Source organism: Myotis yumanensis, unplaced genomic scaffold (genome assembly GCF_028538775.1).
Source record: "Myotis yumanensis isolate MYYU_CA2020_CCGP unplaced genomic scaffold, mMyoYum1.0.hap1 SCAF_17, whole genome shotgun sequence".
NCBI classification, from domain to species: Eukaryota; Metazoa; Chordata; class Mammalia; order Chiroptera; family Vespertilionidae; genus Myotis; species Myotis yumanensis.
The window spans coordinates 35,459,481-35,482,818 of NW_027223768.1; the positions used below are offsets into that span (position 1 = coordinate 35,459,481).

A 23,338-nucleotide genomic window follows, 5' to 3' on the forward strand; every position below is an offset into this window, starting at 1 on the left:
GAGAAGAAGCCAGGGGAGAAGGAAAAGTTGAAGACAGGTTTGAGAGCTTATGGATGGGGCAGAGTCTCAGAGGAGATGGCATCTGGGGCTGAGGACCGTGGGTCTGTGTGGCCTCATCTGTATTGCAGTGTGATTTTCAACAGCAGCACCACAGTCTGGCTGAGTGCAGGGAGGGTCATAGACTCAATCTGTATGGCTCCACTCCCCAGGTGTGTGGCTTTCCTCCAGCGATGCTCATAGCCTGGGAAGCAGGGAAGGCAGGTGGTTGGGTTGACCTAAGGCTGAGGGTTGCTGGGAAGCAGTGACAGAAAGACAAGGAGGCTAGAGTACTGAGGGGTTGGCAGGAGAACAGCTGGAGTGGGGAGCTTTGGGGAGCAGTGTCTAGGCTGCTGAGTGGAGGTGAAACCATGACTGATGATGGACGGAGAGGAAAGGGAAGATTTGGGGACTTGCCTGTTCTTAGACTTTTTCACATGGCCAATCTCAGCCTTCTATGTGGGATTTTACTGGAAAAGTGAAATAATCTTATTTGAAAAATAATCTTATTTCCCAGTTTGGGGAGCCCATTTTCTTCTTTCCTTCCTTCTGTAAGTACTTAGCAATGCTTCTTATAGCTGCTAGGCTCTGGCAATAAAGAGATAAGCAAAACTTCCTCCCTGTAAAGAGCTCACAGTCTCATGAAGGAGACGGAAGGCCAACAGTTCCACTGCAGGGTGGAAAGTTCTAGACTCTAAAAGTGAGGGGAGAGGAGGGGCAGCTAGCTGCTCTGGGGCAGTGGTCAGCAAACTCCTTAGTCAACAGAGCCAAATATCAACAGTACAATGAAATTTCTTTTGAGAGCCAAATTTTTTAAACTTAAACTATATAGGTAGGTACATTGTTACTAACTTAATTAGGGTACTCCTAAGGCTTAGGGAGAGCCACACTCAAGGGGCCAAAGAGCCGCATGTGGCTTGCGAGCCACAGTTTGCCGACCACGGCTCTGGGGGATCAGGGAGGTTCTGTGCAGTGGGGGGTCTGCAATGGGCTTTAAAGAATGAGTTTGGACTTGTACGTAAGAGAGATGGGGCTCCCCCCACCCCCTGCCGTGGAAGAGCAAGTGAGCAAAGGCATGGGGGTAGGAGAGAAGCACAGGAGTTAGGCCCGACAGGGGGCAGGGCTGCCTGCTAGTGTGGCAGAGGTGGGCTATGGGCCCTGCCTGATTGTACAGACCTGGCCTTCAGTCCTGGGCTGATGAACTTGCATTCACTTCTAAGTGATGAGTGGTGGTGAGAGATTTTCAGAGAGTGACATGATGATGCCGTGTTTTTAGGAAGATCCCCTTAGTTCATGGCAGAAGAGAGGACAATCTGTGAGGCAACAAGTGAGATTTGAGAACTTTAAGGAAGATAAACTGCTTAGCCCTGCATAGGTGATTGCAGAAAGGAGCGGAGGGAAGAGTGTGAGGTGGTTCAGAGCTCCGGTCTGGGCAACGGGGCGGGCTGTACCATTCACCAAGAAGAGAAATACTGAAGAACAGTTTGGATAGAAAGAGGGTGAGTTTGGTTTTGTACTTTTCTTACTGCTGTTTGGACAACCAGCTGCCAAATGAACCGGGGCTAGGAGAGAGGTCTTAGATGTACATTAGGGGATTGTCAGCTTATTGCTGGTGGATGACATTATACGGGCACAATGTATAAGGATATGGAAAGAGGTGGAGGAGGGTGAGGAGTGCATGAGAGGAGAGGAAGTCAGGGCTCTTCCCAGTAGCCTTTCCCTGAAGGGAAAGAGGGAAGGGAGGGAAGGTGTTACCTGACAGGTGTAGGGATGAGGGGGCAGGTGTAAGTAGGGGTGGGGTGGAGAGAGAGAAACAGACAGACAGATGGTTTAAGAAGAGATACCTGGGTGTGTTTGCTGAGGAGAAGAAGCCAGGGGAGAAGGAAAAGTTGAAGACAGGTTTGAGAGCTTATGGATGGGGCAGAGTCTCAGAGGAGATGGCATCTGGGGCTGAGGACTGTGGGTCTGTGTGGCCTCATCTGCATTGCAGTGTGATTTTCAACAGCAGCACCACAGTCTGGCTGAGTGCAGGGAGGGTGGGTACTTTGATTAATCTGGGATTTTGAGTTTTAGAGAAGAGTGAGCAGAAAGACAGCAGATGGGGTGTTTGAGAGGGCAGTTGATTTACTCTACTGCGGGGTTTAGGCTTTGTAAGGAAAGGACTCTACAACCAGGAGGTGGCTGACGGATCCAGAAAAAAAGGGAAGAATTGAAGAGCTGGGGGTCCCAGTGCCGTAGGAAAGCTTGTGTAGCTGAGCACAGGGAGTGGGGTCACCTGTGCGTGTGGCCGCTGAGGTCTCCCATCCAAGGGTGGAATGTTTTGATCAGAAAATGAGAATGTTAGAACTGAAGATGTTAGCCGTGAAGGGACTGAGGTGCTAGCCAGGTCTAAGGAGTGGCCATGACAGTCCATTGCTGGGGTGGCGGTGGAGGGGTTGGGAGGTGAGGACATCAAGGTTGAATGAAGTTAAGGTATTGGGTGGGTCATCCTCGAGAACAGTGCCACCGTGATGGCAAGACTGAACGAAGAGGATGACCAACTCAGAAAGATGCTCTGGAAGCCAATGGTGGTGAGAAGGACTAAAGGGTGGGAGATCCGTGGCGCTTCAGGAGAGAGAGCTGATGCCAGGATGTGGGAGAAGGCTGGTATCTATGTGGCAGTGAGGAGCTGGGACACTCGTGTCAGTGTTCCCAGCTGGGTTCCCAGATACCCAGCTCTATTGGACATTGAGAATGAACAGGACTCTGAGAGCATGGTGGTACAGGCAAGGTACTTGCAGCTGATGGCTTCCAGCAAGCACGATGAAAGGTAGGGAGTAAGGACAGTAGCAGAAGGGTAGGCCAGGAGTGAAATGAAAAACCTTACTTTCTCCCCCAGAAAACCCCAAAAGGCCCACCGCTATCAGACAGGCAGGATTATTATTTGAGCCCGATTTTGGAAATAAGAAAAGAAGTCAGACTTAAGCGGCTGTGCTCTTGAGTTAGTAACACATCCATGATTCCCACGTGGGCCTCCCAGCATGAGGGCACCTCAGGCTACCCCAGAGCAGTACAACCCAGAGAGGCACCGCTGCTCCCCTGGCTGGTGGAACGGGCAGCAGGAGAGGGAAGAAGCCAGGCCAGCTTCTCTCTCTGCCTCCCCAGGCCACCCGGACATCCCGCAAGGCCATCGCCTTTGGCAAGCGTTCCCACTCCATGAAGCGGAACCTCAACACGCCTGTCACCAAGGCGGGCTGGCTCTTCAAACAGGTGAGGCCCCTCTGCCTCCCACCCCCATGCCCAGTGCTCTCTCCTTGTAGCACCGTAATGCCTCCGTGCTTACCATCGTCCGTGTCTGTTTTGGTATGTCCTCCCCTTGCTCATTTGGTGTATCTCTGTGAATAAGTCTCCTAATGTTATGAAAGCTCAGAGAAGTCAAGTATCTTCCCAAAATCACACAGAAAAATTGGTGTCATATTTGGGAATCCAGCTAGATCTCCTGGTGGGCAGATACAAAGATTTTGAAATGTGCTGGGCCACCCACCCTGTTGGAGCAACCTACGTGCTCCTCCTCAGCTGGTCCTCTTGCTATGGCAGGGATGGCGGTGGTGGTGTCTCCTTTAAGTCTAGGTCCAGCAATTCTCCCCATTGTCCTTGCCACTGTCCCTGCCTGCCCTCTGCTCACTCATTCTGGCTCATTTCTTGCCCTTTTTATCTTTGGGGTGGGGGAGGGGAAGGGGGGACGGGGGGGGAAACCCTGAGGCCCAAGATGACAGAACTGAAGGTCACAGGCAATGACCCCATGTCAGGTGCCTGCATCTGGGGTCTCAAGGGGGTTGCTGCCACTTGTTAGTGGCCGAGCTGCAACCAGAGGCGGGATATCCTTAAAGTTAATACAGGGCCCCTCCCATGACCTCCACTCCTCCCATGCCCAGCTCACTGCCCCTCCGTCTGTCTCTCTCCACGTGCTCCGCAGGCCAGCTCCGGGGTCAAGCAGTGGAACAAGCGCTGGTTCGTCCTGGTGGATCGCTGCCTCTTCTACTACAAAGGTGAGCTTGCCCCAGGCCTGACGGGCAAGTGCCCACCACTCCTCCCGTCTGCCAGACCACTACCAGCAGGTCCCCCACTGGCTGGAGCGTGTATGCTCATCTTCCTCCTCTCCCACGGAACACACGCCCGGTCCACGAAGGCAGCGGGTTTTGTCCATTGTGTTCAGTGCAGGCACTTAGCAGGTGCTCCATCCATGGGGACTAGACAAATACCCCAGCTTCTGCCCTCTTTGTCCACCCAGCGCTCACCCCCGACCCTCTCCAAAGCAGAGGAGGGCAAAGATCTGACGACATTGGTGCAGCAACCTCGAGGAAGGTGTTTTTATTTTTATTTTATTTATTTATTTATTTATTTATTTATTATTGCTTAAAGTATTACAAAGAGTATTACATATGTCTCCTTTTTTTCCCCCCCAGCCCTTGACAATCCCCCGGCCTCCCCTACTCCCCAGTGTCTTATGTCCATTGGTTATGCTTATATGCATGCATACAAGGAGGAAGGTGTTTTTAAAGTGACACAGCAACACTGTCTCAGGGAGAGCACAGAGGGAGCAAGCAGGGTGGTGACAGTGGTGGCCTGTCGCCCTGACGCAGGGCACTGGGTAGAGAAGGGGAAACGTCTTTGCAGCAGAAGGGACTGTTCCCTTTTCCTTTGCGCCCGCCCCTCCACGCCCCTCCACGCCCCGGGAGCGGCAGAGCCTAGATTTCCCTGGGCCTTCCTGGAACAACTCTGTGAATCATTAACTTTGGCAAACAAAGGCTGTACCCAGTGACACACACCCCTCCCCAGTGCTGCTATTCTTGTGCCCTGAGCTGCTGCCACCTGAACTCTGAGGAGAGATCAGGAAGGGGCTGCATATACAGGTCCAGTCACAGAGGAAACCCCAAGATTGGGGCAGAGGAATCTGCCCAGGCTGGGCCTCCAGGATAGAGTGTGAACAAAGTTGGGGGAAGCCAGGATCTCCTCAGAGGAGAGACTCTGGGCCCGGCATGAGAGAAGAACCTTAAAAATCTGTGCATGTCAGAGGGCACTGCTCTGGGGGTCACTATCCACTGAGGTGCTCTCAGGAGACCCCCTAAATGCAGACCTGGGCAGTACCGGGCAGAGCCGTCTCCTCCAGGGGCAGACAGCCTCTGCTGTCCTGGTCTCCAGGCCTGGTCCCTCCTGCTCCTTCGGCTTAGCCCTGCTCTGGGTACCACGCTGAGGTCTGCACAGGAAGCTGGACGCTAGGCCAAGTATCTTGTGCAAGTGATGAGTGAGAGGAAAGAGAGAACTAGTGGAGTTTATAAGCCCGAAGAGATTTCTTCTGAACTCTCTCTGGGGGGTACATCTCCAGCCCAGGGCATAAGGAGCTATTCTGGGCAAGTGGGGAGTGTCTTGCCATGGCCTCATGGCTGCTCCCATCCTGTCCCACAGAACACCCTGCCCTCCGGGCCTCCTGCTGACAGCTGGGTGCCCGACTGGCTAATCCATCAGGCTCCTCTGGAAAACCAGGATGAATTATGTAACAGCCTGATGGTTAGCCTGATCCAGGGACCAGAGGACCAGAAGGCCATGCGGGGGCAGGTGTTCCCTGAGACAGAGATGTAAAGGGGGTGTGCGTCTGCATCAGGAGAAGACAAAGCAAGCTGCTGGGTGCCGGGAAGAACCTTAGAAACAGTTACCCAGAGGAGCCAGAACCACAGAGGGCACCGTCCACGCTCCCACGCCCCATCCCGTGATCCTGCTGTGCGTGTGGCCGCTGGAACAATCTTTAGTTGGGCAGGCACTGTGCACGGTGGAGTGGTTAAGAATGACGGCTTGGGGGTCAGACTCCAGGGGTTCAAAGACCAGTCCTCCACTTTCTACTTAAGTCGCCTTGGACAAATTACTCAACCTCTCTGTGTCTCAGAAAACGGGGATCATAGCAGTCCCTGTCCACAGGATTGTTGAGAGGGTTCAATGCATGAAGGCTTTTCGCTTAGAACAGTTTCTGACGTAGAACAATGAGCTCTAATTGGTTTGCCTGCTTGGGTACTAGAATGCCAGCTCCCCGAGGGTGGGACTGCTTCCCGTCATTCACCTGTAGCCATGCCCTGAGCATGTCCACAGCCAGCACACGCCCCAGTGCCCCGATCCAAGAGCATGCCTCTTGGTGGTGTGGGGTGCAGAGCACAGCCTGTGTGCTGGTGTGTGTGGCCCGGCGTGCCTACTGTAGATGAGCAACAAATGTGTGTTGCAGTTTATCATAACAAGGCTGACATGCTCCTGTCTCCTCCCCTGCACACGCATGCACACACACACACTCGCACACACACACACACACGCACACGCACACGCACACGCGCACCTCACCTGCCTCTGTTTCCTGACAGATGAGAAGGAGGAGAGCATCCTGGGCAGCATCCCCCTCCTGAGTTTCCGGGTGGCCGCCGTACAGCCCTCGGACAACATCAGCCGAAAACACACCTTTAAGGTCAGTTGGCCGGAAATTCCTCTCCCAGGTCAGATGGGGGGGGGGGGGTTCTCCTAGAGCACAGGGGGATGGAGAAGGGTCAAGAGCCACCTTCCGAGGAGTCGGAGCGGAGGGAGCGAGTGGGCAGTGCCCTGGACTCCATGCCGGCCGTCCTGAGGCTAAGCAGAGGCTGTGCGGGACCCCGTCCTCTTTCCCCAGGGGTTGGGTGGGTGACCTCCCCAGGGCAGGCCAGTAGAGACGTGCTTCAGTGGTACCCCAGTTTTTTCCTGGGAGGAGGGAGGAGCGTATCAGCTCTATTAGGATAAATATCAATAAATGTAGCCAGTTATTTCCTGAGCCTGGGGACCCTCTACCCAGTGGCCAGGCACCTCGCAGTGAGGCAGGAGATGGGCCGGAGCGGGGCTGAGATGCTTTCTGGAAAGTCTTCCTCCCCATCTTGGGCCCAGGAAACTAGATCTACAACAAACTTACTTGAATTTCAGTCTTTAGAGGAAATTAGGGGTTGAGTTTCATTATAATCAAGAGAAGCAAACCCCATGTAGACAATTGGAGAGAGCAAGTGTGCTCAGCTGCCCGCTCAGCACGCTCCCCCGAGCCCCCTGGGGATCCGCCCCTCAGAGGCTGCAGCTGGCTCATCCCAGGCAGGGTTTTTCCACATTTAAAAACGCACGACCTTTTACACATGATTTTTGTGTTTTATGATGAAAAGACTCTAGGTTCCTTTTCCTTTTCCAAATAAGAAATTCTGGTGCTGCCCATGCATTTTCTCAGCACCAAGCCCGCTCTCCCAGTGGAGAGTCGCTGCCCAAGGCCCTGCAGACCTAAAGCCGTGCTGGCAGGGATGGGGCCTGCAGGTCACCCCAGGTCAGGGTCCGAGCCTCAGAGGCCACCCCTTCCTGTCCCTCCCACTCCGACCACCGACCACCGAGAGGCGGTGGGCAGCACACACAGGTGCTGCTCTGGGAACGAGGAGGGGCTTCTCTGGCACATAATTAGTTTCCAGCCTCCCGGGGTCCTGTCTGCTAGAGGTGTGAACAGAATGAACAATTAATAAAACTCAGGCTCCAGGGAGCTGGTTCTAGCTGTGGAAATAGGAACAGGCTGTTTAACCAACAGCAGACGCACACGCCCACACAGGCAGACAGCCTGTCACCCTCCCCCCAGACCTGTGCGCAGACTCATGCTCGGAGCTCAGCCGGCCTCGGATGAACACGATGGCTAACACGCCCACCACAAACCCCAGATCTCACTTCTGTGCCATCACCGCGCTCCTCCCTCCCCGGCCCCCAAGGAGTTCATTCCTCTTTAAACCAATCGGGGAGCAGTGGTCAGTGGCCACAAAGGGGTGGCTATTTAGAGGCCCCTCCCAGGGAAGGGAGGGCTGCTGACACAGATGGAGGCTTGTCCTGCTGTGGCCACCAAGCGAAACTCTTGGGGTGGCTGCTAATAAGCCTGACTGTCCCTGCCCAGCCCACTGCTGAATGCGGGACCTCTTCCTGCCCCGGCCCCAGGAGGCTTGGTATACTTCACCCCACTGGGGCACCTCCCTCCATTCTCTGGTCCCCTTTCCTGGTCCCAGGCGAGTGTTCCTCCCACTGCCCTTCAGTCACCCTGCCTTCCCCAGGCCCTCTGCCCACCTCGCCTCCCTGTCGCCAGCAGCTGTTCCCTGGCCCTTGCTCCCTCCTTGTTTCCCTGGGGGCACGTCCTGTCCTCCAGCTTGACCTTGACTCTTCAAGTGCAAAGAGCATGCCTTTGCCTTCCCTGCGCCTGGTGCAGCAGTGCTCTGCTCTCCGAGGGTCACAAGATGCTGAGCGTTTAGCTCACTTGCTGCCCACTCCTACCAGCCCCGGGACACACCCAGGGTCCCGCCTGTGTCTCTCCTCTGCAGCAACCCTGTGTTCTCCACCTCAGAGGGCTTGCCTCGGGCCTGATCGCCAAGTCCCTGTGTAGTTTCAACCCCCAGACACCTCCTCACAGCTTCGCTGGCTTTTCCTCAGCACCTCCCTGCGTCTGCCGATGTGCTGGCCCCTGCTGAGGGTGGGGACTGGCAGGGTCCAGGGGAAGGAGGACCAGCCCTGCCCTCACTGGGTACAGAGGATGTGCCCTCACTGGGGAAGGGCTCTTGCCAGAAGGGCATCCTGTACAAGGGGCAGGGGGCCGTGGTGGAGTGCGGGTCTGGCCAGGAGAGCATTTGGAGGGTGTGGATTTGACATTGCTGCTCAGGAGAGCCCTGACTCTTGGTCAGAGGAGCCCTGTCTTCTCTCCTTTTAACACCCAGAGCACCCAAGGGGTCAGAGGGCAACATGAGGTTCCCACTGGAGACTTAACCACATCTGGATCTCATGCAGGGTGGGATAAATGTGCTTTTCCTGGGAGACCCGGGTGTCACCTGGGGGGTATGCCGAGGTCCCACAAGGAATCTAGCCTGGAGCTTCTTGTCCTTGGGCCCAAGAATCTCAAGTTTCACCAAGTAGACTGCCCCGCCCCCCGCCCCCCCCCCATTCCACAGCCCAGAGCTGGTCAGGAACAGAGGGAGGGTTAGTGCTGGGAATCCCTGACCTCACTCCGCCAGCCCGGATTCCCTGGTGCAAGCTCTGCACTCCCCCTCCTGGCGGGCTGAGCTGGGTGCTGTTGTCCCGATGGCGACACGGAGCAGGAGGGGACAGTTTGAATAGCCTCCGCTTCCGTCCCCTCCCAACCTTCCTGCCACGCGGTGTCTGTCTCTCCCTCTGGTGTTTGGTTGACCTGTTCTCTACTCTCCTCCTCCCGACTGCGTGAGGACCCTGCTCTGGACAGGAGCTTCCTTCTGGGTTCCCGCCTGCCGCACCTGCTCGTGGCCACCGACTAGGTAGCGTGCTCTGCCTGTGTGCATGCCCCCTGCATGCCCGGAGAGGGCCAGGCCGTCTCTGCACGGACGAGACAGAGCTGGCTTCTCAGAGACCCAGGGGTCTCTCCCAGACTTCGGCTAATTGCCCTTCAAATCAAAGATAGAATTTGATGGGAGAGTGGGCACAGTAATTGTCCCTCCTGCTGCTAATCACCCCAGGTGGGGCAGGTAAGCTTACCTGGGCTGCCCTGTGGTGTCCAGAGAGCCAGCCAGGCAGACACCTGGGCACCAGCTGGGGCGCTTGGGATACCTGTGGGCCACCCTCCTCACCTTGCCCCTGAGCTCCATGTGGGGAAAAGAGCCGCAGGTCCTGGGAGCGGCCTTTCTGACCACCTCTTCTGTGGGGATGGGTGTCTTCTCCCTACAGGTGACTGTGTGCTGGGTGGACGAGGCCGGGGCCAGTTCCACGCACTGCCTCTCCCCACAGGCCGAGCATGCCGGGGTCCGCACCTACTTCTTCAGCGCCGAGAGCCCCGAGGAGCAGGAGGCCTGGATCCAGGCCATGGGGGAGGCTGCCAGGGTACAGATCCCCCCAGCCCAGAAGTCCGTGCCCCAAGCTGTGCGTCTCAAGTGAGTGCCCAGCTCCTGGGCCTTGGGGGGGGGGGGGGGGGCGCGGGGAGAGCTAGAGAAAGGAAGAGAAAGGGAAGGGCCCGCTCGATGCCATCGCTGAACCCCGTGTGCTGGCGGAAGCACAGAGCAGGGTGCTGGGCGAGGCCATCTCAGAGCCGGAAGTCTGTTCCCCTGGCCGGCTCAGCCTCTGCTCTCTGAGCTGGTGGAGGCCAAGAGAGAGCCAGGTTCTGGGGCGGCCTGGCCAGGAGCCAAAGGCCAGGGTCACGTGCTGTTTTTCTGGGCTGTGCAGGTGAGGGGCACAGCCTTAAGGAAGGTAGACTCCGATTCGAATCCCACCTTGGTCACTTACACAGTGTGGCCTCAGGGTAAGTGACTTTACCTCTGTGGACCTGAGCTTCCTTTCCTCAGAGGCAGCAATTTTAAGCCTACCTCGTAGGCCGTTGTGAGGACTAAGCAGTGTGCAAAATGCTGGTATGTGGTGAGCACTCGGGACATGGCTGTTCCCATCACATCCCCAGCCACAATCTAGGCGCCTGTCTCCTTGAGCTGGTGTTGAGTCAGATGCTAACGGGGATCCAGAAGGAGGTGTCACAGTGTAGACCCCAAGTCTATGCGCATGTCTTAGAAACGGTTACCAAGCAGTGTCTCAACACCAACGCTTGGATGTGTTGAATTTGAGAAACTGTAGGGAGAACATTGTCATGAGATTCCACCTTGGCTTCACCCACGGGGCGTACTTCCGGTGGTTCCCTCATCAGTTCATAAAAATCTACTATGAATAGCCATGTGTAAGGCGCTCAATCGGGTACCAGGAAAACGAGGGAGCAAAATTCTGACGAGTTCCTGCCTCGTGGAGCTTACATTCTAACAAGAAGTCAGTCCCGGGCGAAGCTTGCTCTTGGGAAGGGAACTAGCATGTCTCCAGGCTGTGCAGTTTGAGGCAGCAGCTTCTGCCCGCTGCCTCTCCTGTGTGGCCCCACAGGGTTCCTGAAGGGGGAGGCAGGTGCTGAAGGGAGTGGAGTGGCCCACGGGAGACCGGGAGGGCAGAAAGAGATGGCCAGGCAGATCGGATGACTTTTTCTAATCATTGGGCAACAGAATTGTAATGTATTAAATTCTGCTCCCGTTGCTACCTTCCTGCCCATCCTTCTCCACTCCCTTCCTCCCTCCCTGGGTACCACCCCCCACCCAACTCCGTGCTGGGCTGGAATCTCTTACGCCATCTCCCTTGGCACCCTGCAGCCATGAGAAGCCAGACTCAGAAAACACCCCACCCAGCCAACTCCACCACCAGCCGCCTCACAACAGCTTCCCCAACCCGGAGCCGGAGGCCAAGACTCGAGGGGAGGGCGACGGCCGAGGCTGCGAGAAGGCGGAGAGGAGGCCCGAGAGGCCCGACATCCAGAGCGAGCCTCTGGTGAAAGCCAATGGCATCCCAGCTGGGCCGGAACCAGCCTCAGAGCCAGGCAGTCCTTACCCGGGGGGCCCGAGGGTCCCCGGGGGCGGGGAGCGGCCCCCCCAGCCCAACGGCTGGCAGTATGGCTCCCCAAGCCGGCCAGGGAGCACAGCTTTCCCGCCTCAGGACTCAGAGAGTGGGGGACGCCGGCCGAGCTTCCCCCCACATGCCAACCCTGACAAGATTGCCCAGCGCAAGAGCTCCATGAGCCAGCTCCAGCAGTGGGTGAACCTGCGTCGGGGGGTGCCTCCCCCCGAAGACCTTCGGAGGTGAGGCCTGCAGAGGGGCAGGGGTAGAGCTGGGGTGCTGGTGCCACAAGGGCGGGGGCTGGGGGAGCAACAGGAGAGGCACCCCCTGTTGGAAACCTTCTGGAAGCCAAGAAAGCCCCAGGGTCCCCGCTTGCCCAAGTCCTTTGCTGCCCTCATGGCTCCCTCGGCCGGATTTTGCTCTCTATCTGCTTCCTTTGGAGGAAGGGACAGAGCACCCAGTGTCTCTCCACAGGGTGTGGGGGGCCCAGGAAGCAGGCAGGCAGTTTGGGAGGGGCCCTAAAGTTGTCCCAGTCAGACTTCTGTCCCCGGGCTTCTGGCCCTCCCGCCACATCCTGTGTTCCAGTGTCTCTACCAGCAGGAGACCCGTGGTCAGCCACCGCGCCAGCTCCATCCCCGAACAGCTCTGACTCTGTGAAAGCCAATGTTTATGGGCCGTTTTTCAAAAGAGAAAAGAAACCAAGTGTTGCCACTCATTGACCCCAGTTCTGCCCTCTGTACCAACCGACTCTTTTATCGAGGGACTGGCTTTCAAACGCGGGGAGGTTCTCATTGGGCCCTGGGGGCCGGGCAGCTCGGGCAGTGTGGGCAGGGCCAGTGTCCTAGCAGCTCCGAGGGCTGCTTCCTGCTGGTGGTCTGGCGCCTGGCCGCCGGTCCTGCCCGGAGAGCGAGCGCCTCCCTTGGCTCCGGTCCCATCAGAGCAGGGGAGCCGCTCTCTTCCTCTGTGGCCTCCTCCGGGTGCCTGGGGCACTCGCTCTCTTCTGTGTGGGACAGGATCTGATAAATTGGTTCGCAGAGATAGAGATGGGTAATAAGGCTTACAGTTTCTCCCCAGGGGTATTGCATTTTAAGAGACAGAGATGGAAGCTCGGGGAGCTGGTTGAGGGAGGAGCTCTGAGGACGGGGTCTTCCCTGAACCTCTGGACACAAACCTGGTGCCCGGGGTGCTCACAAGGCCAGCCCGAGGCACCCCTCACGCGGTCACACCCCACTCCAGGCTGGAGGGCTCAGGAACGCGGCTGGGTGGGGCCCTGCCCACTGTGTCCACGTCTGACACTGTCCTCTCCCTCAGTCCCTCTAGGTTCTACCCCGTGTCCCGCAGGGGCCCTGAGTATTGTGGCCCCTACTCCTCCCCGTTCCCCGACGATTACCAGTACTACCCGCCGGGGGTGCGGCCGGACAGCATCTGCTCCATGCCCGCCTACGACCGCATCAGCCCGCCCTGGGCCCTGGAGGACAAGCGCCACTCCTTCCGCAACGGGTGCGGGTGGAAGGAGCCCGCCAGCTACGGGCGGCAGGACGGCACCGTCTGGATCCCCAGCCCCTCCCGGCAGCCCGTCTATTACGATGAGCTGGACGCCGCCTCTGGCTCCCTGCGCCGCCTGTCCTTGCAGCCCCGGTCCCACTCCGTGCCCCGCTCGCCCAGCCAGGGCTCCTACAGCCGCACCCGCATCTACTCCCCCGTCCGCTCGCCCAGCGCCCGTTTTGAGCGGCTGCCGCCTCGCAGTGAGGACATCTACGTGGACCCCACCGCCTATGTGATGAGACGATCCATCAGCTCGCCCAAGGTGAGCCACCAGCCTGCCCCCCCTCCTCACCCCTGGGGGTCCCCCAGGAGCCCGAGACCATCTGCTGAGAAGAGGTGGCGATGCGGGAGCATCTGGGACATGGGGACCCTGGGCTGTGTGTTGACCGGGCCAGCAATGTGCGTAGGGAGCCCCTGGCCCTGTGGTTCCGTCCCCAGGAGAGCTGCCCTGGGGGACGTGCTTTGCCCCCTAAGTAGGAACGTTGCTGTCTGTGCCCATGGCCAGATTATGCCAAGAACCCTCGTTCTCTATAAGAGGGCGGAGAGGGCTCTGGTGCTCAGATCTGCAGGACTGAACAGGTCATTGCCAGGATCTCGCACTGAAGCAAGGCTGTCCATTTGAGTTTGGAATCTGCTCTGGGACAGGATACACATATCCCTAACCTTGAACTTCAGTTGGTGGGGAAGTCCACGTCCCAGCCGGACCCTCTCACCTCTCCAATCCCCTTTCTCTTCCAGTATGATTACCTGGGAGACAGGCGGCCAGTCCCTGCAGGACTGTACCCCTACAACTACCCACCACCCCCCACGGTTCACGATAAGATGGTACGTCCTCTCCTCCCCCACACTCCCCTCAGGACCGCTCCTCCCTCCCGGGAGGGCTCTGTGCCCCCTGCCTGGCCCATGTGGTTGTTAGTAGCCTCTGGATACCTCCTTCCTCCCGGCCAGGACTCTGACCCCAGGAGAGTTTGGTGCCAGTTGCCCCTTCCCTGTGACACGGGGCAGAGACGCAAGGACAGATCTGGAACATTGTGATGTCCTGAGCCTCTGGCCTCAAAGCAATCCTACAGCTCATCCGGGGGCCTGGACAGGGGCTCATATTGCTGGCTGGGAAGCCATTCGGGCTAGAACGTCCAGCAGGCATGGCCTCACACCCCTTCCCCCCAAGTGCACCTGCTTCCGTTTGTCCTGGCCTGGAATGCCGCTCTGGGGAAGGAGGCTGGCAGGGCTGGGGGAGAAGAGATGTTCCATATTGTTTCCTCGTTCCTCTCCCTCTACTGTGTCTTTCCCTAAGTTTTGTCTCCACCTGGAAAGCTAGAACTGAGGGGTGGGCCGAACCGTCATCCCCCAGGCCTGTTGCTGTCCCCCTCCCTGCACAGCACCCGGAGGCCAGGGTGGAGGAGGCCGGGCAGGGAGGGCTGCACCTCCGTACCCTCTCCTCCTCTGCCAGCGTCCAAACCCCAGCCTTACCCACGTAAATGCGCCCACCCAGAAACAGCAGATTCCCCAGAAAACTGGGCATCATCTGCTGGAGGTGCTGACCAGACGACTCAGTGGCTCTTCTTCACCTGGGAGGGCCCGCCGACCAGGGAGCCCCAAGGGGCCCCCCGTGTCTCCATGGCTGCTTGGGCAGTCCAGCAGGCAGCCCCCACGCGCCTGCCCACATCCTCGCCCCACCCTTCCCCAGGACTCCACGGCAGAGAGGCCTCTGTCCTTGCCCAGCTAACTCTTAACTGCTTTGCTTCCTTTTTATTGTTTTCTTTTGTCCTGTTCCTGTTTGTTTGTGTTGCCGTTGGGCCTCGGGTTCCGGGTAGGATGAACTTTTAGACCTTCAGTTGCAAAGAAACCTAGAGTATTTGGATCAGCAGGTAGGCAGAGCTGGTGCCCCCTCGCCACCCCTGCTCCTGTCCCATTTCCCCGCTCCTTCCCGCCTCCTCCCCGCCTCCTCATCGTCCATCCATCTGACAGCCTTTGTTGGCACAACCAGGACACAACAAAGTGGCCTATATTTTGGTTTGCGCCTTCACACCCCTTCCCCTCCGAGCTTTTTAGGGCAGCTGGGAGCTTCCCCGGGAAAGGAGAATATAAATGGCCCCATGAATAATGAATGCCACCTCCTGTTTGTTCAGCCAGATGGGCCTGCCCCCAGGGGCAGGCGGGAATTTGCATCTTTGCTGGAGAGAGTAGCACAGATGAGATGCTTGGGCCTAACATGCTAGGGTTTAGTTCAGCGGGAACCTGGGAATGACCCTGTTAGACTCTGCAGTTTGTAACCAGGATGACAGACGTGTCCTAGGATGGTTCAAAAACCCTATCGATTCAGTATATTTGTTAGTTCACATACATGCACAGCGTATGTTTTCCTGCGAATTCACCGTGGTGGACAGAGGGAGTCGTTTCAGCCCAGTTTCACAGATGAGCGTCCTGAAGAGGCAGAGATTGTTCCCATGGGATGGAAGCCATGGGTTGCCTGGGCCGGGCTCCTGGGCTCTCTGCCCATTGGCCACCTGGCCTTGTAGGCTCAGGGGGCGGCGACACTCACAGCCAGGGGTCAGCACGCTGGGCATTTCTCTGAGCACATCCTCTCATCTCAGATCTGTGCTACAAATCACGGGAGGCAGCCTGGGGTGGTGGGGAACATCATAATGGTAGTCATAGCAACAACAGTGGCCGCAGCGCCCAGAATTGGGTGCTTCCTCTGTGCTCCGTGCTGTTCTAAGCACTTCACAGAGCCTAACTCATTTAATCTTGGTAGAAACCCTCATCCCCCCAGGATAGCAAGATGGGTGCTATGATGATCCCCTTTTATAACTGGTAAAACTAAAGCTCAGAGAGGCTAGAAAGTGGGCTGAGGGCACACAGCTGGCGCATGGCAGAGTGTGGAATAGGAGCCTGAGCTTTGACCTAGTTTACAGCTGCGGAAACATCTAGTAAATGAAGAAGCTGGGGTCACACCTCATCGGGATGGTTTTGTGCTCTCGGAGCTGTCGAAAGAAGCAGAAGCATGGCATCGGAGGCGATAGCCATGACTGTGGGTGGTTCTAGTCACAGCACGTGACAAGCATCTCACTGGGCCTCGTGTCTCCGTCACTCATCCTCGCAGAAGGCCTTGGGCGCGGGAAGCGCTGACACCTGCATGTCAATCAGCAGGGAGGGCTCCCAGCCCGCAAGGACCTTGCAGTTAGTTCCAGAAAGCAGCACTGTGTTGCCCAGTCCCTGGGGGTGTCCAGTCCATGGGTAATGGCCGAGCCTGAGCAGACCTGGAATCCCTGACCCCCAGCCCCAGAGCTGGGTCTGCTGTGGCAGGCTCTCCTCCCTGCGGCCCGTCCACAGTGCCTGGCTGTCGGGTTATTCAGTGCAGACAGCAGTGCCCCTACTGGGGCCTCTGTCCTCCCAGAGGGGCGGGGCTTCAGAAGTAACCTTTCAGAGTTGTCCCCCTCAATAAACAGATATCCTAGATATTCTTAAGAGGCAGTTGGACATGATAAGCCTCCCGAACACAGAGTCAGACACTGCGCTTTAGATTCAGCGCTGCCATTTACAAGGATTTTGCTTTGTTGTTGTTTTTTTACCTTGAAAATGTCTCTAGTCTCTCTGGGCCTTTGTTTTCTCAATTATAAAACAGTGATCATAGAACCTGCCCTCCCTGCCTCCAGAGGTATCGGGGGAATTGAGTAAAAGTGCATTTGAGAGCACGTTACCAGGCATTGGCAGTAAGTGGTCATTGCTGCTCTGGTTATTTTATTGTTCTTTTTCTTCTAAAACTCAATTTCAAATATTACTGAGCGCCCTTATTATGTATAAGGCACTGGGCTAGGTGCTGTCTCAGAGAGACAGAGGATGGTACCCAGGAGTCTAGAGAGACGGAGGATGGTACCCAGGAGTCTTCCTAGAGACAGGCCCCACCTGGGCTGAAAGAGCTCGAGTCACACCAGGGTGGGTACAGGCCTGGGTGGGGCCAGCCCTGCTTCTCTCCTTTCTTCTCCAGATCCACTGGCAGGCTGGGGGGGGTGGGGGGGGGCGGGGGCAGGGCGGGGGGTGGGAATGAGACCAGTGCACATCCAGGAACTGCCTGGCCTCCCTGCCCTCTCACAGCCGATGTATGGGTAGATCTGCCTTGTCTTCCATCCACACATCCACAGGCATGACACACAGGTAGCAGATGTCAACATTCACCCATGTGCACACCCCATGCACAGTAAATACAATCTCTCTCTCTCTCTCTCTCTCTCTCTCTCTCTCACACACACACACACACACACACACACACACACACACGTTCCAAGAAGACAAGGGTCAACTCTAGTTCAGATCCTTACAATGTGGTTGATGTCCTGTTGACTTACCTATTTCACAAAGACTCAACCTTATGTTATAATCGCTCTTTTGAAAGTCTTTTAAGTGACATTTTATGCCAAAGAAAAAAATTTCCAATTAGGCTAATGAGGCAGGAAAATCAGATTCTCAGAAAGCCTTTTAAAATGCTGTGGGACCTGCAAATGGGGGTGGGTGGGTGCCCCTCACCCATCCATGGCACACGGAGGCAAGGCCGAATTTGGACTGCCACCCAAATGGTACGAGGAAAATACATGTGGGTCCAATAAAGATTGGAAAGACAGGGGCAGAAATGGGGGGCCTCCTGAACTGAGAACCCAGATCTGCCCTAAGGTGGCCCTATCCCTTCCCTTACTCACTTCTCCTCCCTAAAAAGCTTTTCCTGTGCTCCTCCTCTCTGCTGCCTACTCCTGCAGATGAATTGAGTTAAAGGGACATAGCCAAGGACGCTCCCTACTGTGTTCACTTTTTGATGCCATTACTCTGGAACCAGTGGGGGAAATGATGGTATTCCTGGTTGTTATGTTTGGCTCGTCCCCTCTCTTTCCCTCCATCCCTCCCTCACCTTTTTTTTTTTTTTCATTTGCTAAATAGTCTTCCCCCGCCCCCCATGTTCCCAATGATGCTTGAAACATAAGATAACGTGTTGGGAGAGCAGTGTTCCAATATCTGGTGTCCCTTTAACATGGCTTGCTTGTTTTGGCCTCCTTATTTGCTCCCTAGCGTCATCCAAGATCGGCATGGATGCTACCAGCCCAGCTCTGGAAACCATGTTTAGCAATCCTTTCTACTCTAGAGCCAAGAGGTGGGCAGGGGTTGGGGCGAGAGACCTGTGCCTAGGTGTTTGGGAAGGCCCACCCAGAGGCAGCTGTTCCTCTCCAGTTGTTTCATTCAGTTCAAATTGTGGGAGACTGGCCTTTGCCGCTGCCTGTGTGGTCCTTGACCAAAGCAGTGTGCGACGTGAGAGCTGGGGCAAGGAGATGACTGACTTGATCAATGTGGGCGAGGCCCATCGTCCTCAAGCACCCTGGGGACGTGTCATTGGGCTGGGACATCTCAGAGCTGTGAGCAAGGGCGCAGGGACCTCCCAGCTCCCTTCTGTGGCCTTTCCTCGGGGCAGCTTCAAGGCTGGTCCTGAGATGACGTTCACAGAGGAAGAGTGATGGGTGAGGCCAACTAGAGGCCAGCTAGAGGGTGCTGGAGCCCCCAAGAGGACCCGCCCTGTTCTGTGTCCCGGCAGGCGAGCGCAGGAGGGTGTGGGGAAGGCATCTCTCTGTGAGTCTGAGTTTGAATCGTCCGTTCCTTCCTCTGCTGCAGATGAGTGAGAGTGAGACTCTCATCAGTATGGTGAACCGCATGGTGGAGAGCTCCTCCCCCAGGGCCCAACTCTTCATGCAAGTAAGACCTCTGCTGGCAGCATGAGCCCTGTCAACACTATGTCAGCTGCTTGTGCATGGTCCAGTCAACCCACCTGGGATGGGGCTTGCTCCACCCAGCCCACTCATCTGCCAGGCCTCATCTCCCGGGCTCAGCCGGGTCTCCCTCCTTTAATGCTACTGTGTTTCCTTCATTCTTCATGTTCATGGATAAACCCAAGGCCCATTTCCCCAACCATCAAAATAGCACCGACATCTCATGCCTGCCAGGGATCACAGATCTGCTTTGTTAATGTCCAGGGCTTCTATTTTATTTTTATTTTTTTTATTTTTTATTTTTTTATTATAGGGCTTCTATTTTATATTTGGTATCTTCTCCGCAGACATTACTGGGGATGAGGGCATGGGTGTGTGACAGGAAACCATCCCAGGCCAACGGTGTGAAAAGGGTGCGGTGGTTACTGGATGCGTCATGGAGGGCAGGGAGCACGTACTGGACCCAGAGACACTTCTGTGTGTGTGTCAGTCCTGGTTCAGGCACCAGCCCTGTGACTGGTGTTCAATCCGCTAGGTCCGTGTTTGGCAAACTGCGGCTCTCAAGCCACATGCGGCTCTTTGGCCCCTTGAGTGTGGCTCTTCCTAAGCCTTAGGAGTACCCTAATTAAGTTAATAACAATGTACCTACCTATATAGTTTAAGTTTAAAAAATTTGGCTCTCAAAAGAAATTTCAATCGTTGTACTGTGGATATTTGGCTCTGTTGACTAATGAGTTTGCCAACCACTGCGCTAGGTCAACAGTCTCAAGTATTTCCAATGCTCATTCCGTTCTCCCATGTCTGATCCTCAAACACAGCTGAAGGGTAACTATTGTTCTCCTGGTTGTTACCCACAGCCCTCTGGGAGCTACACACTCTTGGAGTCCCTCTCAGCAGTAGCTTTGGGAAGAGGAGACAGCAAGAGCTGAGCAGTGCCTCTACTTCTAGCATGGGCCTAGGACCATTGGGATGGAGCCTAGACCAGGCCGCCCCAGGCTTCCCAGCCAGGGGACAGAGAAGTAGCTCAGCTCAGGGGCCCAGGTGGAGGCTACCAAAGGCGGTGTCCGATGGTCTCTGGCAAAAATGGAGCAAGGGTTGTCGCTCTCCCACCTCCGCATGCCCTCTGTGCCCTGCTGCAGTAACCGGCCTCATGTTCCCGCAGGTCCCTCCGTACCCAGAGGTGTTCCGGGACAGCGCTCACACCTACAAGTTAAACGAGCAGGATACAGACGTAAGAGCAGCGCTCCTGCTCCCTCTGTCCACTCCACCCCTCCTGCTGCTCTTCTCGTCCTCCAGCTCCTCCATCCATCTCTCTCCTCGTGGCTCTTCACACATGCGATTCATGTTCTCTCTCACTGCAAAGACAACATTCTTCCTGTCCCTCCTCCCTCCCCTCTTCTTTTCCCATTTTCCCCCCTCCCCCTGCCTCCCACTCTGGCTGTGTGTTTCCCCCCCGAGCCCTAGGCCCCATGTCTCCAGCAGTGGGATCTGCTTCCTGCAGGAACTCAGACTTTGCTAGGAGGTCAGTTGTAGTCCCTAGGTAACTGGAAAGAAGAACATGGCTGTACCCCAGCCCTCCGGGAGCTTCAGGGTAGTGGCAGACACCAGGTGCCAGTAGGTGGCAGCAGATGATTCATATACGAACAGCCCGATAACAGGTTCTGCAGGGGTGAGACCGTGTGGGCTGGTAGGTCAGGGTCAAAACAGGTGGCATGTGAGCTGGCCTTGAGCTAAAAGGCCCAGAGGCATGATCTGGTTCAGGGGGAAGGAGCTGCAGGGGTATATGAGGAATGGCATGAATAGAGCTGTGCACGTAGGAAAGCACAAGTCTTTCTGGAAGAAAGTGTGGCCTCACCTGCTTTCTCCCCACCTCCACTGGCCTTCCCTGGGGAGCAGATCTGCCCAGCAGGCCTGGGACAGGTTCTATTCAGGCGAGGACCAGACCTCCAAGGGACCCCAGCGTCAGCCATCCTGAGACCCTGGCGAGGGGAGGGGAGAATAGGTGCTATAGACCATGGAGCCAGTTTACATTGTTTACTGGGTTTCAGAGACTGTTGTTCAAACACCCTACCTACTCCTTGAGTCCATATCACCCAGGAGGCCTGGAGGGCCAGGCCACGTTCTCTCCCCAGCCCTCATGAGTTGGAAGACCTGGGAGGATGGGAATGTAGGAGCCTAATGTTTGGCGTTCAGCCCTCTCTTCTCTCAAGCTGACTCACTTCCTTAAAGAATAAACACACCTCCCCTCCCAGTGGGTTCCCGAGGAGTCTCCCAAGGTAAAGACCACCTTCCTGTTCCCAGGAGTTTCCCAAGTCAAGGTGAAAGGCTAGGCTTCTCTGCAGGGGAAAGGAGGTGGTATCCAGAGGCCGGGCCCTGCCAACCCAAGTCTCAGGTCCCCATCAAATCGTGTCCTTCACCCCCTTCTCTCTCCCTTCCTGCCCCCCACTCCCTCGGGACCCCAGAAGTTGCTGGGCAAATTGTGTGAGCAGAACAAGGTGGTGAGGGAGCAGGACCGGCTGGTGCAGCAGCTCCGAGCTGAGAAGGTGAGAACCAAGGGGTGGCCTTGAGTGGGGGCAGGTTGGGAGGGGAGAGCTGAGGGAGAAGGTGTGGGCTGCCATCTCCATCTTGACTAAGCTGAGAGCTTCGCCCTCCTTGAACTGCTGTCCTGCCCTTACTCTCCTGGGCAGCCTCAGGCACGCCATGCCACTAATCGGCCTGGTTGGGCCTCTAGGGCTCCGGCCTGGGTTGCTAACAGCCCAAAAGAGGGGAGCTCAGGGCCACTCACAGCCCCCTCCCCGGCCTTTCCTCAGGAGAGCCTGGAAAGTGCCTTGATGGGGACCCACCAGGAGCTGGAGATGTTCGGGAGCCAGCCCGCCTACCCAGAGAAGCTGCTGCACAAGAAAGAGTCCCTGCAGAACCAGCTTATCAACATCCGGGTGGAGCTGTCTCAGGCAACCACGGTAGGTAACCATGGTAACCAGAGCGGGTCTGCACCTGCCAGGAGAGCCTCCCCTCCCCTCCCCTCCCCTCCCCGGCGGGGCTCCCCAAATCCCAGGTCTCCCCAGAGGGCCAGAGCAGGGTGCTCCTGGGGAGGGACACAAACAAAGACCGGAGTTCTGCCATGCAAAGAGACAGCCGGTAAGCCAGGCTGCTCGCCCAGCAGTCTCCAAGGAACTGGCAAACTTTCCACCAACTATACCTGCCCTAGGAAGGTGTGCAGTCAAGGCCACTTATTTCCCCAGCTGCTCTGTCTTCTCCCCTGGAGAACCCGGACCCTGGCAGCAATGCTGCTGCCTGGTCATCCTGGTGGGCCCAGGGCAGACCCTCCCAGCTGACGACCTGGGTAATAGCTCTCAGGGCAGCAGCAAAAGCCCCCAGAGAGCATGGCCCAGAGAGGAGAGCAAACCTCCAGAGGCACAGCCCTTCCCTCCATCCCTTTCCCCTTTACCCTCCCCTTTCCATGGCCCGATCTGGGAGAGCAGGAGGGTGACGGCGCGGTGCTCCCCGCTCCGGCCTGGCCACATGTCTGGAGAGGCTGCTATTTTCTCTTACTTCGGTTTGCAGCAGGGCGGGCTGTGGCACCTCTTGTAAGGCTGGTGCTTGGCTGTCATTCGCATGTCGCAGGCCTGTGCGCTCTCCTCCCGGCCTCGGGCCCCTGGCCCCCGGCCCAGTCGCAGGCTGAGGGATGCTAGGCGAGCTGCTTTCTCAGTAACCGCTCCCCGTGCAGGCCCTGACCAACAGCACCACGGAGTACGAGAGCCTCGAGTCGGAGGTCTCTGCCCTGCACGACGACCTCTGGGAACAGCTCAACTTGGACATCCAGGTGACCAGGGCCCTGGGCAGGGGAGGGGGGCGCGGTCCGCATGTGCTGTGGGTCTTCCCTTGTCCTTGTGGCCAGAAGAGACAGAGTGGCTTCCTCTCTTGCTTTAGAGATTTCAGACTTAAGACGAGGAGTTGGTTTCTGAGACAAAAGACCAGGTTCAGGCCACCTCAAAGGGACTCTAATTCCAGGATGAGGATAACGGCAGGGTTCTTCTTCAGTTCCATCAAATGACAGGGAATGAGCCAAGGAGAAGCATGGGAGCGTGTTAGATGTCAGGTGTTGTCTGACTGAAGGATTGAACAGACATAAATATAAATACACGCTCGATATAAACCTCCCTCAGGACATCAGAAGGGTAGGCAGTACGGGCTACACTCAGGCATTTAGGTAGGAAGAGATCTCCTTTCAGGGACTTGTTAGAAGCCCTGTCTGGAGGCAGTGGCTGGACACGCTGACCGAGGGCATCTTGTTCTCTGCCTCCCTCTGTCTTTGCTCAGCACACACCTCCGTGCCTCCACTCTCGCTGGCGTTGCAAGCCCTGTTTCTCTGGTGTGGTTAAGCCCTGGTTTTCCTCCTGTTTCCTCCTGGTAACAGAACTTACCACCCTAGCCTTGAAGCTGGTTAGGTGGAGTGAGGCGAAGGCCTGGTCCGAGGACCCAGGTGGTCGGTGGGCGACTTTAGGAGGTAGGGGAGTGTGAGCAAGAGCACCAACTCTTGGAGCAAACAGACCCAGGTTCAGGTGGTGGTCGCACAACTTACAGGT

General features: G+C 56.6%; 1 protein-coding gene across 16 annotated transcripts in view; it reads left to right on the forward strand.

Moving 5' to 3' along the window:
• Nucleotides 1–23,338, forward strand: part of PLEKHA6 (pleckstrin homology domain containing A6) — a 135,286-nt gene that overhangs the window by 96,935 nt on the left and 15,013 nt on the right. For 9 of the 16 annotated variants that reach the window (XM_070397055.1, XM_070397062.1, XM_070397065.1 and 6 more), the window contains 13 exons: nucleotides 3,181–3,285; nucleotides 3,992–4,064; nucleotides 6,420–6,520; nucleotides 9,775–9,977; nucleotides 11,220–11,702; nucleotides 12,772–13,267; nucleotides 13,744–13,830; nucleotides 14,820–14,873; nucleotides 18,658–18,738; nucleotides 19,915–19,983; nucleotides 21,215–21,295; nucleotides 21,563–21,712; nucleotides 22,480–22,575. In XM_070397055.1, the coding sequence (XP_070253156.1) occupies nucleotides 3,181–3,285; nucleotides 3,992–4,064; nucleotides 6,420–6,520; nucleotides 9,775–9,977; nucleotides 11,220–11,702; nucleotides 12,772–13,267; nucleotides 13,744–13,830; nucleotides 14,820–14,873; nucleotides 18,658–18,738; nucleotides 19,915–19,983; nucleotides 21,215–21,295; nucleotides 21,563–21,712; nucleotides 22,480–22,575 (2,079 nt within the window). The remainder of the gene's footprint in view (nucleotides 1–3,180; nucleotides 3,286–3,991; nucleotides 4,065–6,419; nucleotides 6,521–9,774; nucleotides 9,978–11,219; nucleotides 11,703–12,771; nucleotides 13,268–13,743; nucleotides 13,831–14,819; nucleotides 14,874–18,657; nucleotides 18,739–19,914; nucleotides 19,984–21,214; nucleotides 21,296–21,562; nucleotides 21,713–22,479; nucleotides 22,576–23,338) is intronic. The other 7 variants (XM_070397061.1, XM_070397066.1, XM_070397054.1 and 4 more) reach the window with 6 other exon arrangements.